This window comes from Petaurus breviceps, unplaced genomic scaffold (assembly GCF_028583685.1).
Source record: "Petaurus breviceps papuanus isolate PSGF00001 unplaced genomic scaffold, PetGlider_PUasm1.0 688, whole genome shotgun sequence".
In the NCBI taxonomy this organism is placed as follows: domain Eukaryota; kingdom Metazoa; phylum Chordata; class Mammalia; order Diprotodontia; family Petauridae; genus Petaurus; species Petaurus breviceps.
In genome coordinates, this window is record NW_027186457.1 from 24163698 (window position 1) to 24183803 (window position 20106).

The window sequence follows — 20106 nt, forward strand, 5'->3', positions numbered from 1 at the left end:
GTGAAAGAAGGCCTTGAGATTATGCCCCATGAGAATCAGTTGAAGGAACTGAGGTATGTAGCTTGGAAAAGAGAATAAGGGGTTGGGAGGGATGGGAGCTGTCTTCATGTATTTGAAAGAATCTTAGACATTGAATTTTAAGGTAGAAGTAGTGTTAGGCTCCTCACAGAGTCCACACCCCTCATTTAGTGGAGAAGGAGCAAGCTTAGAGATCCTTGCCCATGGTCGCATTATTAGTAGCAGAGCCTCAACTAGGGTCCATAGTTCTTGTCTAGTGTATTTTCTACTATCCCAGAACTACTTCCTGACCATTCTTTTGGAGAGTTCAGCCAGTGTTTCCTATAAACTGACCTCCCCCAGTCCCTTCTTCTGTTCTGGCAGAGGACTCCCCTTTACCCTTCAATCTCTTCCTTTCTAACTCTTTTACCTCTTCATTTCTACCCTTACCTTTAATAGTAGCCTTTGTGCCTCAGCATTCCTCACTCCATTAAGAGATGTCTGTGGTGTCTCTTTGTAGTCTAAAGACACCTGTAGATTTCTGTTAGGCACTTTCCCCCACCATAGTGGGAAGTGAAATCCACATAATTTTGTCTCTGCTCCATCCTTTAAATTGCCCATCCTGTGGAAGGGGGATTAGATGTATTCTTTTTGGCTCTAGAGAGCAGAACTAGGGACAGTGAGTTGGGATTGTTGCAAGGCAAATTCAGGTTAATGTAAAAAAAAAAAATGTGCTATCAGTTAAGAGCCATCCAAAATTGAATTGGACTACCTTGGGATTTAGGGGGTTCTCTTTCACCAGAGATCTTGAGGCAAACAAATCTTTTAACTTTTCTTAAATCTCAGTTTCCTCTACTGTAAATGAATGGATCAGACCAGATATTTGCTGGGTTCCTTTTGGCTTTAAAATTCTATGTTCCCCAACTCAAATCATAGCTCATTAGGTTTACATGTTAGACCTCATTATTCAGGGTGCTTTTTGCCATTTGCCCATTCCCATACCAATTCCTGGCCTCAGGTACAGGTATCCTGATAGAGTTTGTTGTAGCAGATACTGTGGGGGGTAGGAGAGAGGAGGAGAATAGTAGTGGATCAGCTGATGGAGGGAAGGGGGGAAGCTTTGAGAATAAAACCTCAGGTATTACTTGCAGGGAAGCTCATGATGGTAGACAAGGCTTACAACCTTCTTCTCTGTTCCTTCTCTCTGGGTCAGAAGAGATGAGAAATTGTCTGGGCCAGGCAGTGATGCTTCTCTGTTGAAGAAGAATGGTTAAAACCTTTTGTATTGGGGCTAGTGATTGGAAGTCAAGGGAAAAAGGTACCAAAAGTGAGAAAGAAGAGAATCTGGTAGGAGCTTCTTGGATCCTTGAGCAAATTCTATATCTCCTCCTAGAAATTTGGTAGACTATATGTTCCTGTTTTCTTTCCCAAAATACAGGTAAGTAATCATGTTTATTTCAGATTAAGAAAACTTATAATGAATACTATTTGTTCAAAAGTATATCTCATTAAAATGTCATGGTTTTTAGTGAGAACAAAAGTAGAAATCATATTTAGTAGGCTACAATGGAAATAGCCAGTCTTGTTGGTGGTTACATATATCATTTCTCTTTTCTTATTCCAATAGAACAAGTTGAAATCATCGCAGAAGGATAAAGTTCGTCAGTTTATGATCTTCACACAATCTAGTGAAAAAACAGCTGTGAGTTGTCTGTCTCAAAATGACTGGAAGTTAGATGTTGCAACGGACAATTTTTTTCAAAATCCTGAACTTTATATACGAGAAAGTGTTAAAGGATCATTAGACAGAAAGAAGTTAGAACAGCTATACAATAGATACAAAGGTGAGTGCTTTAATTTTCCTGTAGTTTCTAGTTTATATGACTAACATGTACATAACATATATCAATAAATATGTTATCAACTAAAATTACCCAGACCAAGCTATTGTGGAAAGCTGTATTCACAAGGAAATATTCTTCTGTGGTCCTCACATTTAGCAGAATGGTAAGTGATGAAAAAAGAACTGGACTTGGAGTCTGTGGACCTGGAATTACCAGGACCTTTTATCTTGGCTCTTCCATTTTAGGCAAGTCAAGAGACCTCTTTGGGCCTTAGTTTCCTGATCTATAAAATGAGAATTGTCCAAGATGACCTTTAAAGACCCATCATACTTATCATCCCGTGACTATTTTACTGAATAATATGTAACAGGTTTTTTTTTTTCTTGGTTCATCTATTTTTTCTCTTTCAAAGTATTGATCTTTTTGAGGTATAATTTCTGTCTTTTTCCTGGGAGAGTCTTAAGGAAATGTTGGCATCAATTTATAGTATATTCAAGACACTTTTAAAGTAATGTTGGCCATAACTTTACTGGCAAGCTTGGAGGCTGCTGCTGGTTGACTTTAACTTAGTTTGGATGAAAGTGTTCTGTAGGACTTTTGTGTACCTTGGAATTCTTATTCTTACCTTATGAAAATCAAGGGCTGAGTTCATTCTTTCTATTGGAAGAAATTCTTTCATCCTCCATTTCCTAGTTTAAGAATAGTAGAGGAGTCCATTTTCTTTCCTTCCCTTTGATTCAACTGACAAATATTTTTTAAGAAATGACATAAGAAAATTTTGGGGACTCTCAGGCAAGTAGCTTTTCTTTAAATTAGACAGATTTCTTGCCAGTACCATTGGGTTGAATGGCACAGTTTATAACTATTGTTGGTAATTTCTTCAAATTAAGAATGTAATGTTCTGCTGTGGTTAAACTGTTCATAAGAGAAAAGTAATCTCATTCTGTTGGGATGATCAGTTGGAGAATGACTAAACAAAACATGACTTTTAATACTTTTTTCCGAGGTCACATTCCTGTTTAAAGGTGACTTTTTTTCTGAGTGTGTGTGAGTATGGAAGAATGTGTCAAGTACAAGCAAAGCTCTCTGTTGTGTCCATGACTTTGCTTTGGATGGAGTTGGGGGTGAGGGGTTTGTATGTGTTGGTTTAAAAATATTGTAAGGAGGGGCAGCTAGGTGGCACAGTGAATAGAGAACTGGCACTGGAGTCAGGAGGACCTGAGTTCAAATACGGCCTTGGACACTTAACACTTACACTAGCTGTATGATCTTGGGCAAGTTGCTTAACCCCAATTGCCCTGCACTCCCCCCTCCAGAAAGCAAAAAAGAAAATATTGTAAGGAAAATGTTACTTTGTTAAATTGTAATCTTCACAATTTAAAAACATGACCTTTAAAGCACTGTTGTTACTTATGAAGGCATTGTTTTAAGAAGCATGGAAACAGTGATGTGTAATAAACTCAGAACTTGATCACTTCTTTTGCTGTATCAATTTGTTCTTATTTTCCTAAGATCCTCAAGATGAAAATAAAATTGGTATAGATGGTATACAGCAATTTTGTGATGACCTGGCACTTGACCCAGCCAGCATTAGTGTACTAATCATTGCTTGGAAGTTCAGAGCAGCAACACAGTGTGAATTCTCAAAGCAGGAGTTCATGGATGGCATGACCGAATTAGGGTGAGTATACAGCAGGTAGGAGAAACTGAGTGCGTGATCTTAAGAATTTAAAGTTGCTCTGATTTGTGGAAGCTGTTAACTTTAAAATTTTGTCTATAATTCTTATGCAAAACTTTTTCTTTTTAACATGGATAGAAATCATCCTTTTAGGGGGTCATTTTAAGAAAGGTTCTTATTTGTGTAGTTTAGTAGAGTCTTCATTTTTAGTTTCACAGACTTGTGACAACCTATAAAATATTTTTACCAAGCTATTTGTCCTTGCTTCCTCATGTGTAAAAAGTTAAAATAAATAATTTTTGTTATTTTCCACAGATTAATGATATATGAGCAAATCTGCAATTTTTTTTCATTTAATAAAGAGAAGTGATGTCAACCGTTAGGTCTTGATGTCCTGATATATGAAAAAGAGGCAATTTAACTAACTAGGTTATCTCTCTGTTTCTGCCAACTTTAGTTTGTGAATTTTGTTTAGAACATTGAAATGTTAGTTATCATAGCATTTTTGAGGTGGTAGATTGCTTAAATCTGATCACTTCATTAGCCCTAAATTTAGTTTCTGCTATATATAGCTTTGGATAAATAGACTAGTATAAGTCATGGATAGAACTAGTTGTATAACTTCCTCCCAGAACATGAGAATTTGTTGGGTTTTCTAGTAATTCTGTTTGGATGGTGAATAGAGCTGATCCTTCTGCTTTTTGGCCACCATGTGAAATTTTCTGTAATAGTGCTACTGTTTCGCTGAGGTAGATTCATTAGATTTCCAGATATTTGTTTTTCTTTTTTCCTAACTAAAACTGAAGTCATAATATAACTTTATGAGCTTCCAAATCAAATTTTAAAATGAACTGTTAACACTTTGGAAGATGACCTAACCTAGATGGGTTTAAAAAATTGTGAACTTGGGGCGACTAGGTGGCACAGTGAATAGAGCACCGGCCTTGGAATTGGGAGGACCCAAGTTCAAGTCCGGCCTCAGACACTTACACACACAAAAAACTAGCTGTGTGACCTTGGGCAAGTTACTTAACCCCAATTGCTTTGTAAATAATATAGTCACTTGAGTGATTTTTATTTTACTAATCATGCAATCTCAGAATGACTTTTTATTTTAAAAGGGGGTGGTCAGTAGCTGGCTAAAATATATAGTCACTTAAATAAGAATAAAATTGTGAAGGGAATTTTTACCTACTTTTTTTAAAGTCCATAACTATAATTTCATTGATATAGGGAGCTCCTAGCTAAGAAACTTCCTCCAAAAATACATATTGGCTACTATTCTTCAACTTGTAATCTTAGAAATATTTTTGAACTTTTATAGCATTTATTTACTGATCAAAACTATTACTGCCCTAAAATTATCTAATATTGCTTTGGTAGATAATTTATCATATAAATTATAAATCATTTTTTATCTAGCAGTTAAAGTGAATTTCTACTGGGAAGCACTTTGTTAGTTCATTTCAAATGATTAAATATTCACCAATTTAATTTTTTAGTTATTTTAAGAAACTGATTTCTTTAGATTTTTTTTTAAATTGCATATCTCACAAGCATTAGTATAGTTGAATCTGAGGGATGAAATTTTAATTTATGGAATTGTTTTAAAAATTGTGTAAGTTTTATAAAATAAGGATTAATGTTTTGTAATAAGTTAAATTAAATATAGTAAAAAATTAACTTCTGAATTAACTTTAAAATATAGATGTGACAGCATAGAAAAGCTAAAGGCCCAGATACCCAAGATGGAACAAGAGTTGAAAGAGCCAGGACGATTTAAGGATTTTTACCAGTTTACTTTCAATTTTGCAAAGAATCCAGGACAAAAAGGATTAGGTGTGTATTTTTTTTATGTTAATGCCTTTTGCTACAAATTATGTCTTTTGATAATTTCTTTATATCTAGAAAGTTGTATGTCTCACAAACATTAAATCTCTATAAGAGTGCTCTAGCCGTCACAGAGCCACGAACTGTGTTTGTCCGGCATTGTTGGGGATACTGGGATAAATTGAGTCACCATGTATGTACTGTCTGTGAATCCCTACTTCCAAAATAAGGAGCACACAGCAAAATATACTTAACAGTAAAACTGTTTACAGGATTCAGAAGGCACTTCAGAATTTTTTTGAGTTCTCTAATCATAATTATAAATTTTTCTATACTATCTTAGAAATTCATCTAGTAGATATTTCTGGACAAGAGAATGTTTGAATAAAACAGTTTTCTCTGAATATTGTGTTGACAAATAGGTATCATGCCTATATCATACATAGTGATACTTAAATAGATGTGTGTACATGTACTCAGTCATGTGTGTTTTTTTCCTTTGTGTCTGTTCTGGGGGAACATAGATTTGGAAGACAATGTAATGTGGTAGGAAGAGCACTGGATATGGAGTCAGAGTGTGTGGTTCTGCTCCTAAAAACCTGTGTGACTTTAGGCATGTCATTTACTCCTCTGGGACTCATTTTCCTCATCTGTAAAATGAGAGGCTTAGCCAGTCTGGGTCACCCTCTGAAAAATTCAGCTTTCAATCTTTGATCCTATAATCTTCTCCTGAAGGAACTTCAGACCAGGAAACCATAATGAGTCTTTCAAGTATATAAATTCTCTAGATTATATTAAAGTGCTGTGTTGTGTATTGTGGACTTATTAAAGGGAATCAAGGGGGGCTAACTGGAAGAGTTGTGAAAGTGTTACTGGAGGGGCTGAGACTTGGGTTGAGTCTGGAAGCATGAATAGAATGGGGATAGCTAAGGGATGGAACAGGAGGGGACCAACTTGAATTGGTTATGGTGAGGAAGAGGAGTGGCCTGATTAGAGGAGAGAGTTTTGTGTTGGGGAGGAGTGAGATAAAAAGGTAGGTAGATCAGATAGTTTTAAAGTTTAGATAAATAAAAATCTCTTGAAGGTTTTTGAGTGACATCCTCCTAAATGTTTAGGATGATTAATATGGCAGACAGCTGGTTGACTTGAAATGGAATGAGTCTGCTGGTAATGGTTTTCAAAGCCTATCCTCATTTGTGATGGCATACCATATTTAAGTTCTACCCAATGTTTCAGGTGAGGAATTTTTAGTGATAATAAGGAAAAAGTTGGGAAAAGTGACTGAACCTAACCAAATATTTCCATGCAAAACTATCCAGGCTGGACGTGAGACAATTTTAAAGATTCTCAGAGATGGATTTTCAAGACCTTGGAAAGGGGAAGATTCCAAATGAATAGAAAAGATAATCATATCATTACTAGGCATTCAAGAAGATGACAATGCCTATCAGCCCCACAGACTTGCTTTTCTCCTCTATAAAAATATTTGTGAATGTTGTATGCATACAGTCAGGATACCATTGAATTTTTTAGAAAACATAGGAAGACAGTATTTTGGTTTCTGCAAGTCCCATCTTCTTGAGTCACTAAGAATTGGCTTTTCCTTCAGTAGCAGTAATGTCCTTCGGCCTGTCTTTGAAGACCTGCAGTAAGGAGAGCACAACTAACTCCCATGGCAGCCCATTCCATCTGGGGGCAGTTCTGATTTTCCTTGTGGGGCCTTGCAGAACAAATCTGGTTCTTATCTCACATGATAGACCTTCACTTACTCTAAGGGCCATCATTTCTTCCCTGATTCTTTTCAATAGTTTAAACATCCCCAGTTTCTTTCATCTTTTTTCATATGGCACAACCATTCTTCCATTATCCTAAATAACTTTGGCATTTGTCTTTAATTTCTCAGTCTCTTTCATCTCACATAGCCAAATCAGCTACCAGATCTTGCCCTTACTGTCTTCACATCATCTGCATCTGACTCATGTCTTTTTATACAGCCCCTACCTTCATTGATGTCCTCATTGCCTCTCACCTAGATTGCTGCCAGAGACTCCTAATTGGTATGCCTACCTCAAGTCTCTCCCCATTCTAGCTCACCCTACTCACACTACTGCCAAAGCAGTTTTTTCTTAAGCACACATCTGACCAGGTCATTCCCTACTCATTTGACTGCAGTGGTTCCCTGTTGTCTCCAGGATCAATTATAAACTCCTCTTTCTAGCTTTTAAGACCCTATACACAACCTGGCCCCAACTTAACTTTGAATCCTTGTGCATGACTGCCCTTCCCATCCTTGGTGACATGGCCTTTCTCTGTTCTTTACACATGACTCCTTCCATCTCTGCTTCTCCACTGGCTATGCTCTCTATTGGGACTGTGACTCTCTCCTGCCTCCTAGAACCCCTCCAGTCCTTCAAGACATGGTGTAAGCACCATCTTCTACCTGAGGCCTTTCCTGATCCCCAGCCCCCCAAAGTCCCCTCTTTTGTATTTTACTATTTTGTATTCTTTTATGTTTATTTTGCTTATATATTTATTTTTTATCTCCTCTGTTAAAATAGCATTTTTTCTTATTTAAAATAAATTTTTATCAGTGTCTTATGTTTCTTACATCATCATTGTTATCCCAAGTATCCTCTTTCCAAAGAGCAGAGGAAAGGGGCAGCTAGGTGGCACAGTGAATAGAGCACTGGCCCTGGAGTCAGGAGGACCTGAGTTCAAATTTGGCCTCAGACACTGAACACTTACTAGTCATGTGACCTTGGGCAAGTCACTTAACCCCAATTGTCCGTCCTCTCCCCTCCAAAAAGCAAAAAAGTAAAAAACAAAGAGCAGAGGAATAAAAATCAGCACTTAACTGATTTATACATTGAAAAAATATTCTGGAATCCTGTGCAGTGTGTCACAGCCGTGGACCTCCCACCACCAAAGGCGCTTCAATAGGGCATGTCCTCTTAAGTCACTTCATTCAAGTCCTGCTTGATCTTCATTATTTCATCACATTTACTTTTGATTTGTTAGTGTGTAACAATTGTGCACATTGTTTCCTTGGCTCTGCTTACTTCACTTACCTTAGTTCATATAGCTCTTTCTGTGCTTCTCTGTATTCATTATACACATCATTTTTCCAGTGCACATTCATTTACTAGTTTGTTTAGCCATTCCCCAGTTGATGGGCATCTACTTTGATTCCAATTCTTTTGTGAGAATAGCTATCCTCTGAACAGCCCTGTGAAATGGGAGCTGTTGTTAGCCCCATTTCACAGGTAGAGAAACTGAGGCAGCAGTACACCTACCCAGCAGCTGCACCAGCTTTTCTCAGCCAAGCAGCTGGAGCGCCTGCCATCTCCTCCATGTCTGCTGTGTTAGCTTCTTGTGATGTTTCTGGAGCTCAACTTAGCTCTTTCTTCAGCCTCTCTGTAGCTTCTTCTGGCTTCTTTTTTCTCTCCCAGGGCCTCAAGTTCAAGCCTCCTGGTAGTCAGTGATTCATATTTACCTTATGAGGTAAAACTCAAGAAATCTACCTTGTTGGGTATGAACCCAACTTAGGTAATTGCCCCTGCCCCCATTTTCAATGATTTGATTTCCAGCTTTGTCAGTTATAAACTTTATAACTCTCAAAGTCATTATATGCAAGTGACTTAAACCATCTCTTCCTTGGTCACTGCCCTGCCTTCAGAAAGGCCTTTTCACCATGTTCGCCCAGTCTGTGGGTCTGTAGATTCTGTGACAGACTCTGTTTTCACAACCGATTTCATCATTTTCTTTATATAAATGTTCTTTTTCTTCCCATTCCTATGTGAATACGTGCATGAGTGACACCTTATTGACAGAAAGCCTTTAAGGATATTTTTTTTACTCTTTCATGCCTTTATTTTTTGTAACATCTGGCTTTTCTCTGCACCTTTGAGTCTTTCCTATGAGTCAGTCAGCAGGCATTAAGTCCCTGCTCTTTGTCAGATGCTGTGCTGACAACTAGGCAGGTAAACCAAGGCAGACAAAGAGTTGCTGGTAGGACCCGGGGAGGCTCTCAGTTCACATTGGATTACCTCATCAGTATTTTATAAATGTGTATGCATGTGAACTGTAGAGTATTGATATTTTTTAGTTACTTTTGAGGGTAATATTTGATTTTTTTTTTCATTTTTGAGAAATTCTCCTTCCTGAGATATCTGGTAAAATCGTCCCTGTTACATTGCTTCCACCATGGGTTTCTTCAGTGGGCACTTGGTCTGTGCAGCTCCTCAGTCCAGCTTCATCTCCTTTAGTTCCTGTTAGGGCCCCATGCAGGTGGTTTTCACTGTCACTGATGATGAAAATGAATTGTTCTGGAACCACATGTAAATGTCTGTTTGCTTTCCTTGTTTCATCTACAAATGGCACCAGTATGATATGGTACAGGACTCTTGTGCCAAGCTTTTTATCAACTATGTTTACTTCGACTTTGTGAGATTTTATAAGGAGATGCTCCTTAAGATCTTCCTCTATCTTCTGTAGAGTTCAGTGGAAGATTTTTCTCTTTAGATTGCATCCCTCTCTGTGGCTTAAAAAGTCCAGAGTGAAGCTCTCTTCTGCTCTATGGTGGTTTCCATAGGCTCTTGCCTTTTCACTCTCCTTAGATTGCCTCTGCTCATGGCTTGGGATCTGCAGGATTGAGGCTTTCTTGCTAACCTCCCCTGTAGAATAGGAGACCCCTGGATCTTGTCTACCCTTATCTGACCTTTTAAGGCTGTTGTCTTCAAATAGAGGTATCCCTTCAGTGTGCCCAGCTTGTGTCTTCTCAGTCATGAATGCTTGGTGGAAGGATCATACTTGCTCTCCCAGTTCTGCTTTAGCAGCCAGTTTTCTCCTTGGTGTGTAGAATCAGATCCAGAAAAAACAATGCCTCTTGTCACTTTCTCTACCTTTGAAGAATGAAATTTATTGTTAAGACTCATTTGTTGTTTATTAGCAGTTCTGTTTTTAATAGAGATATCAAAAAAAAAGATGTCTGCATAGCCTCTCATCACTATAGAATCAAGCCTCTATGTCAGATTTTTGTGAACTTTTTCTTGAACTTCTTGGCTAATTTCTTTTGTCCAGGTCGTATATAATATATTCCACTGAAAAAAGTCACTTTGGGGCGGCCAGGTAGCGCAGCAAGTAAGAGCACCGGCTCCAGTGTTGAGAAGACCTGGAGATCGAATCCCGGGCTCAGACACTTAGCACCCACCCAGAAACACCTGGCCATGTAACCTTGAGCAAGTTACTTAATCCCAATTGTTTAGGGGTGGCCAGGTGGCTCAGCGAGTAAGAGCACCAGCTCCAGTGTTGGGACGACCTGGGATCAAATCCGGGCTCAGATACTCAGCACCACACCCAGAAATAACTGGCCGTGTAACCTTGAGCAAGTTACTTAACCCCGATTGCTCAAAAAAGTCACTTTTTTTTTCCAGTCCATCCTCACATACTCAGCACCTTTTTCTCCCTTTGTTTCTTGGATTTCCTCATGTGACATTTGCTAGATCTTCTTAATCTACGGCACAACTTCACATCCCTATTTGTCTTCTTCTAATAAGTCATACACTCTCAGAGTTGTGCTCCATGACTCCAGCTCCACCAAGTCTTGGGGATACTTGTTTTGTCACATTTATCTCCTTGCATCAGGAACTCATTTCTAAAAAAAACTTTCTATACTTGATGCATGTGTGTATAGACATATCAGACCATGGGTCTTAGTGCGAGCCGTGTTCCTGGCTTCTGTCTCCTGTGAATTCCTGGCCATATCTTCTGCCATCCTTTCCCTGTTGTATCTGCGATCCCTATTCCATAGGCACTTGGTATCTTCTCCATTAGAATATACGCTCATATCCTCAAAACCTAGGACAGTACTTGGCACATATAAACACTTAATAAATACTTGTTGATTGATACCAGGCTAGATGAATCTTCGTGGGCCTTTTTTCCTCTCCACCCTTTTCCTTTGAAAAAAAAAATGTTTCTTGATGCCTTTTATTTTTACATCTCTCTCATTTCCGGGTATTATACTCCCTCTCCTCCTGGGGGCCCTCCATGGTAACAAAGAGGAATGATTCAGTAAAACCTATAAACATAGTGTTTATGTCTGATGGTGTATTCAGCACTTCATGCCAGGGCTGCCCCCACTAAGAAGAAGGACATGCATTTTGTCATTTCATGTACAGGGCCAGGGTTACAACCACTCCTTACTCATTTTAGCATCTTTTCCATTTGTATGATTGCAGTTGTTGTGTATATTATTTTCCTGGTTTTACTTCACCTTGCATCAGTTCATGTGAGGCACTAGTACCTAGAAGGAAGAGGGCAGACTTCATGTAGGAGGTGGCATCTGAGCTGAACTTCAAAGAAAATCTTGACTTCTTAAAGGCTGAGGTGAGGAGACATTGCATTCTAGGGGTGAGGGGTGGGGAGGGATATAACTGGAGATAGAATGGCATTTGTGAATAATAACAAGAAGCCAAGAGTGTGTGAAAAGTCTAAAAAGCTAAATTAGAGCCGAGTTGTGAAGGGCTTTAAATATTGAACAGAGGATGTTGTATTTGATTCTGGAAGTAACAGGGAACCCCTGAGGCTTTTTGGATGGCAGAGTAGCATGGTCAGACTTGTACTTTAGGAAGATAATTTTGGCAGCTTTGTGAAGGATGAGTTGGAAGGATGAATATCTTAAGGAAAGAAAACCAATTAGGAGGCTGTCACAGTAGAACAGACAAGAGATGACAAAGGCCTGATCTAAGGTCATAGGTGTGTGAGTGGAGAGAAGGGAGTAAATATTTAAAAATGTTTTGGAAGTAGAAATCAGAATATTTGAACATTGGATCTGTGAAGTCAAAGAGGGTGAGGAGGCGAGAGTGGCACTGAGGTTGTGTACCTGGGTGACTAGAAGGATTATGGTGATATCTCCAACAGAAATGGTCAAGTTCAGAAGAGGAGGAGGTTTGGGGGGAAATGATGTGTTTTGTTTTGGACGTAATGAATTTGAGCTGCCTATGGAACTTCCCATTTGAAATGTTCAGTATATGGTTAATGATGTGGGACTGGAGTTTAGGAGAAAGCATAGGGCCATGTTTATAGATCTGAGAGTCACCTGAATAGAGATAAGTAAACCCCTGGGGATAAAGTATGGGGAGACGAGAGCCCAGGCCAGATCCCAGGGCAACACCCACAGTTAGGTGATAGAAGGATGATGAACCAGCAGAGGCAGCTGAAGAGGCATGGTCAGATGGGCAGGAGGAGAGAACCTGGTTAGAGGAGTATTACAAGAACCAAGAGAGGAAAGAGAATCTGGGAAGAGAAGATGACCAGAAGTTTTAAGGCTGCAGAAAATGGAGGAAAAGCCAGCAAATTTGGCAATTAAGAGGTCATTGGTAATTTTAAAGAGAGCGGTTTTGATGGAATGATGGAATTGGAAGGCACATTTCAGGGGGTTTGAGAGGCAAGTGAGAAGAGAAGGAAGTGGAGGCAGCTGGTTCAGGTAGTTTTTGTAGGAGTTTGTCAAAGTGAGGAGAGAGATTAGGTGATAGGTTCAGAAGACAGTTCAAACCAGGATTTTTTTAAGTTTCAGAGAGGTGGGTGTGTTTTGCAGGTAGCAAAGAGTGGGCCAATAGGAAAGGAGAGATTGAAGATTAGAGAAGGTGGGAACGTGGCTGTGGGGGCTGCCTGCCTGAGAAGACAAGAGCAAATGGAATCAGAGGATTTGACTTTGTCAGGAAGGTGCCTTCTTCAGAAGTGACTAGAATAAAGGAGGAATGAGTATTCAAATACAGGGATTTTAATGGAGAGTAGGGGGGAAAGAAAGATTTGGCAAATAGTCTCCATTTTTTTCAGTAAAGTAGAAATAAAGCCTTCTACTGAAGAGGTTGGAATTATAGAAGCAATTGTCTGTAAAACAAAATTATGGTCATTAAATCATCTTTTCCATTATTTATGTTGGGAGTACATTTCTGTAGGAAAAAAATATTTCAAAGGTTGAGTAAAGCTGGGACACCTAGGTTTAGTTCTTTTTCTGTCTTCTCTGTGTCCATGTTTTCATTGGTTGGTTTCTGAATTTCTGATAAGTTGAAACAGGATCAAGATCTTTGTACTTAACTATGTTCATATATAATGATCTGAAATATTTCCCAGAGAGGGGAAGGTCAGTACCTTGGTTAATTTCCATTTCTAAAGTTTTTCTGATGTAAAGAACAAAAAGGGTTTTTGTCAGATTTTTTTCGTGATTTTGAATAATATGTTTGCTGTAGTTGGTGAAACAATTTCCTTTATTTTTGGTAATTAAACTTGACAGAAATTGGGGTTTTGGGGGGATTTTGAGAATGAAATTAGAAAGAACTTTTATTGTTAGGCTCAGACTTCTAGAAATGTATTACATTTTATTATTGACATTTCTAAGGCTTGACTTTGTAAAGAATATAACACATTCCAGACACAGACAGACAAATTGTATTTTTCCTGTGTCTTTTATATTATGCTAGGGTTCTATATCAGCGATTGTAAAAACTGAAGACCCTATTTCAGAAAGAAACGGCAGTTTGAGAACTTTTGACAGTTGTTGCAACTGTACACTGAACCCTCAACTCATCAAAATTTGTCAAGAGAAAGGGAGAATTTTGAAGATTAAAAGGGGCAAGGGAACCAAAACAAATTGGCGAGGAGTAATAGGATTATAGTTTTCAACCGTGTGATATTCCTTTTCTCTTTTCCCATGATAATCATGAATAATTAAAAGTTAAACTCATGTTTATTTCCATGATTGGTAATGCCATTTTTGATGGCATAACTTTTCTTTTTTGTGCATCTGTTTCCTTCTGCCATTCACTTCATTATTATTTGTCTCCCATAATAAGTCAGTTAGTCCCACCTTTAGTTCAACTCACAAGTCTTCTCTACCACGTCCCTGCCAAATGGTCATCTAGCCTCTAACTGAACAGAATCCATTATTGGTATCTTTATATTGAGGCAAAATTATTTTCTATACGATGTGGTTTTCAGAATCTTAATCATTCTTCTTGCCTTTATGGGCACACACCAGTTTTTCATCAGTAACTCTCTTCATATATGGTAACTAGAACTTTTAACCCTAGTACTCGAGATATGAGTGAAGTATAAAGTGACTATCTCCCTTAATCTCAGAATTGTACTTCTGTCCATGTAGCCTTATTATCATGTACCAGTCAACTTTTGTTCTTTTTTTTTAACATCTTAGTGACTTTTTATGAGTTTGCAGTCAAATACAGTCTGTTGCCTTTCTTCACATGAACTATCGTCAAGCCAAATCTCCCCATCCTGTACACATGCAGTTAGTTTTTGTTTTTAATTAAAGTTTAGGAATTTATATTTTATCTTGGTTAAATTTCATCTTTTAATTTGGACCAATTGTGTGAGCCTCTCAGATTATTATTATTATTAAAGCAATTGGGGTTAAGTAACTTGCTCAAGGTTACACAGCCAGTCATTTCTAGGTGTGGTGCTAAGTATCTGAGCCCGGATTCGATCCCCAGGTCATCCCGACACTGAGGCCGGTGCTCTTACTCACTGTGCTACCTGGCCGCCCCTCTCAGATTATTTTTAATCTTGATTCTTTTATCTGGTCCCTGCCTACATGAAGTACACATTCTAGCAGGGGAATAACACATATACTAGTAGCAATAACACAAAAGATACTGAGTAAATGCGTAAGGGAAGGGCAGACTATACCATAGTAGTCCAAAGAGCCTCAGAGGTCATCTAGTCCAACTTAGACTTGGACCTACAACATTTAATAAATGGTGCTCCAGCCTTTGCCTAAAGACACCTTGTGAAAGGGAACATGCTACGTCTTCCTGCTTAAATCCTCCCTTTGAATTGTTCTGATCATTAGGCTGTTTCTACTTACATCAAGGATAGATATGCCTCTGCAGCTGCTGCTCATTTTCCCTAGTCTTCTGAATCTCTGAGGCTGAGCAGACAGTCCTATCTTTTTTTCATCTGTCAGCCTTTCAAGTACTTAAACACAACTGCCCTGTGCTCTCGATTCTTTTCTGACTCAGTTTATTTCTACTTCTTTTATCCTGATCGTCTTCTGGATACTCTGCCACCATATGCTTCACTCTACATCTGGTCAAATGTGGTTTGACCAGGGCAAAGCACAGCAAGCTGACACCCTCCCATCTTAATATAGCCCAAGATTGCCTTAACATTTTGGTTGTTCTGTCATATTGTTGACTCTGATTGAACTTGGATCATTTAAAATCAACAAATCAAATGTTTTTCAGTCTTACTGCTGACCAGCTTGTCCTCATATTTGTACTTTTAATAGTAAATTTCAGAAACATTTATCTATATTACATTTTTAAAATTTAAGTTAGCCCAACATTCTGTCCTGTCAGAATCTTTGTGGATTCTTATTCCCTCATCCATTGTGTTAGCTGTTCTTAGTTTTATTTCATTTAAAAACTTGATAAGATTCCTATATATGCATTTCTTCTGATCACTGTTAGAAATAGTAAACACCATGGGATTAATAACAGATCCCTAGGGTACTTCTATAGAGCCCTCCTTACAGCTATACTTTGGAACCATTCCACCAGCTCAAAAATTGTCTGACCATTTAGCCCGTATCTCATCATTTGCAGAAGGATAGCATGAGACACTTATTACATACATCACTGAAACCTAGATAACTATACCTACAGCTTTGCTCTTATCTACCAGTTAGTGGTAACCCTGTCCATAAGGAAATGAGGTCACTTGTTTTAATGAAGCTATACTAGTTCTTGGTGATCACTGTTTTCTCACGAAATTTATTTATATTTCTTAGAATTTTGCCAGAAATTAGTCAAACTTATTGGCCAATGTGATGCAGATTCTGCTTTCCTCCATTTTCTGCAAATAAAATTTACCTTTCTCCAGTTCTGTCATATATCTCGTGTTTTCTGAAGTCCTTCAGGGGTCACTATTAGTGGCCTACCAGTAACATTCAGTAGTTCTTATATCCTAGGATTTTTGACTTGAACTTAGAGTCTGTTAGATACGCTCTTACTATCTTCATCTTGAGTTTCATCTTTCTAGTAATCATTTCTGTTCTTTCCATTCCAAAGAATGTTCTCCTTTGCAGAAAAAACAAAATGTATTGAGTTCTACCGTCTCTCTACCATATGTTTTCAACCTATTCAACCTCAAAGTAGTCCTGTCCTTTCCTTGATCTTCCCCTTTCCCTCAATATTGCTTTCAAAACAAAACAAAGAACTTAGATACCTCTACCATAGTATAGAACCCTTTCTTAATAGCAAAGAAAAAGTGTTAGGAAAATAAAACAACACATTGGCCATATCTGGCAACTTATCTAGTATAATTCAATATTTATTTCTAAAATAGTTGAACCAGTTTATAGCTCAGTCAGCCAAGCATTAATAAGCTGTCCTTAGCTTGAGGTTCCAGTAGGGACATTCTGGTAGTGATTTCTCATAGGGAGTTAAAGATGTAGTTCTGGAACCCAGAATAAAATCTATGATTGGGAACCTAGATTTTGAAGTCATTTGGGTCTGTAGAGTTCCTTGTTGAATCTAAATGATATCTAGGGTCCTGTAAAATGATGTTGTCTATTATCTTATGAATGAATGAGAATGACATGGCCCTGGGAAGAGAGAAGAATCTGTTGGACTAGTAGTCCTGTCAAAAACCAAATGAGAGTAGTTTGGCATTATTTATTCCTAATGAGCCAATGCTAGGTACTAGTAGTAGTTATACTTTTATTTTTTTTTTCAGGCATTATTTTCAAACTTACTAGTCTATTTTTGGAAAATTGAAAGAAAAAAAAAACAAAACCATATGCCTGTTCTTATTCTTACTGTGATTAGCTTCATGTCCTACTGAGCAGAAAGGTGGACTCAGAGACAAAATTCTAGTTGAAGTCCTGCCTCTGACACACTTGTATGTGAGAGTGGGTGAGTCACTTAGACTTGTCAGTCAGTGCCCCAGTTCCCCTTCAGAGGCTGTAAATCACAGAATGTTGTGAGTAACCTGCGTGGCCAGAGGGCGCTCTTCCCTAGGAGCTCCCGACACAAAGGAGATCCCAGGTTCAGTTCAGAACCCACTAGCATTCTTCTGGTGCGTTTTCAGCTCTCTCTGATGTCTAAGATCCTTGACATTGCCTTTGCAGTCACATTGACCAGCTTTGTTTTCTCAATTTGAAAATCTGAATTTGTTAAAAGTATGGGTGTTCTTTTCCCTTGGTTCATTACACTTCAATTCCATTTTGATTCTTTTGCCTTTTCCAAGTTAAAAGACTATTTTCATCAGTGAAGATGAAGGAAACACAGCAGGGATTAGATCACAGATTATAGGATTGTAGATTTATATCTATAAGGGCCCTCAGTAGAGACCTTGCCCCAACCTCATTTTATCCACAAGGGACGCTCAGGCCAGAGATGAATTAATGTGACTTTGCCAGAATTGCCAGGTGGTGAGCAGCATGATGAGGGTGTTATTTGAGCTCAGGTCTCTGATTCTGAATCTAGTGCTTGTTCCTGTTCTGTTTTCTCATTGTCACCTCTGGGCCTACATTTCTGTTGTTATCCTTGTTCTAGACAGTTTTGTTGTCCTCAGTAGTGTCTTGCCCTAGGACCAGGATGGCAATCAGAAACAGAGTACCTTAAATTCATCCTAATGTCATTGAACAATCTAGGTTTTAAGTGGAAGGCTGCTCTTTTTGCATATCAGTCGATCTATAGGTAAGTTCATCTTGATTAGGAAGTATTTTCCTTTGGGAAGATCTTGAATATATGGTTAGGCATCTGGATAGTTTAAAACAAATCCAGCTCTTCTAAGTCTCAGAGCTATTATGATACTACAGACAGATATTTTAAGTGTGTAATATATTTTAATGTTACAGATCTAGAAATGGCCATTGCCTACTGGAATTTAGTACTTAATGGGAGATTTAAATTCCTAGACTTGTGGAACAAATTTTTGTTGGTAAGTTTACATTTTTTTCATTAATAAGATATGTGTGTATGTTTGTGTGTGTGTCTATCATTGAATTGTTTAAGAGAATTCTTGTTTAAAGTGTGCTGAACACATTTCAGAATATTGTGATTGTTTGGTGGAATAAAAATTGATATGAGAAGTTTGACCATTGCAGTTGTCATCTAGCATTTTGTCTGTTTAACATATTTCCTTCATTTCAATGACTTGAATTTCCTTTTTTCAATAGGAACATCATAAACGATCAATACCTAAAGATACCTGGAATCTTCTTTTAGACTTCAGTACAATGATAGCAGATGACATGTCTAATTATGATGAAGAAGGTAATGCACACTTGTACCTGACCTGCTCCATTTATCTCCTCTTATCTTCTGTTCTGTTTCTTTCTCGATTATAATTAAGGTTTTTCTTTGCAGTTGGATAGCTTGCTGAGCTTTTGTTTATAGTCATACATTAATGTAGAAGAGCTGTCCTCTGGTCTTCTTTGTCCTTTTCCTCTTCTTGCAGCCCAAGAGGCTCCTTCTTTTCTGTGTCCCAATTTGCTGGTTCAGTTCAGGAACTCACTTGTCTCTCTAGTGTTATTGTTATTATTAATCTGTATTTTTGTTCTTTGTCTATTTATTTGGCAGTTAGATTGTAAGCTCCTTGAGTCTAGGAAGTCCGAAAGCCAAAAATGTATTCCAGCTGCCTAGTATACATATAGTGCCATGGTACCAAAAAGCGTTTAACTAACTGCCTCTATGCCATCTTTCATCTGTGAAAGTGACCTTCCATGAGACTTTGGGCTTTGAGTCAGTTTTCAGAGTGATGGCAGCTTTATATACACTTTGTCAGAATCCCAAAAGGTCCTATTTTGGTGATAGTTTACTTATCCAAGTCTCTGAGGAAATAAATATTTCCTCTTCAGTATTCCAACCAACCCCATAGAGAATTCAGCAGTGAACTCTGTCTGTTGGAGCTTTTAAGTCACATGATCTTTTTTTCTTCTTATCATGAAAGGTCTATTCTAGAAAATTGTATTCATTTCCAATCATATTCAACTTTTAAAATTCAATTTAAATTCTTAAATTCAACTAGATAATTGACATGCTTCTGTATATGTATGGTTTTATTTGAAAATTTTAACAAGGTGAATTTGATTAATATGCATTGTCTTCTTAAAGAATGCTTATTAGAAGGGAGAAACACATTCCACTCTTCCATCAGAAAACCCAAACTGTTCCTGCCCTAGCATACATTCTATATATGAACACTTTTTTTTTTTCTTAAAGCATTTGGGGTTAAGTAACTTGCTCAAGGTTACACGGCCAGTTATTTCTGGGTGTGGTGCTAAGTATCTGAGCCCAGATTTGATACCAGGTCATCCCAACACTGGGGCCGGTGTTCCCACTCGCTGAGCCACCTGGCCGCCCCTAAGCAATCAGGGTTAAGTAACTTGCACAAGGTTACACGGCCAGGTGTTTCAGGGTGGGTGCCAAGTGTCTGATTCTGGATTCAATCCCCAGATCATTCCAACACTGGGGCTGGTGCTCTTACTCGCTGTGCTACCTGGCCGCCCCATATGAACACTTTTAAATAAATGCAAAATATGGATAACAAAGTAAATGCAGGGTAATTTCAGGGGAAGCGCTCTTACCACCACTATAAATAACAGAAGTTGAAGGTGATATTTATGTAACTCTGTGTGCTTTAATTGTATTATTTCACTTGAGCCTCCTAGCAGTTCTGTGGAATAGATCCTGTAGTCAGTCAGCTAGTATTTATTAAATACCTCCTGTGTGC

General features: G+C 38.2%; 1 protein-coding gene across 1 annotated transcript in view; it reads left to right on the plus strand.

Moving 5' to 3' along the window:
* The window catches only part of DCUN1D1 (defective in cullin neddylation 1 domain containing 1), a 41011-nt gene that overhangs the window by 17357 nt on the left and 3548 nt on the right, over positions 1-20106 (plus strand). The window contains exons 2-6 of the mRNA XM_069104794.1: positions 1625-1841; positions 3354-3522; positions 5228-5358; positions 18230-18312; positions 18551-18647. Of these exons, the coding sequence (XP_068960895.1) occupies positions 1625-1841; positions 3354-3522; positions 5228-5358; positions 18230-18312; positions 18551-18647 (697 nt within the window). The remainder of the gene's footprint in view (positions 1-1624; positions 1842-3353; positions 3523-5227; positions 5359-18229; positions 18313-18550; positions 18648-20106) is intronic.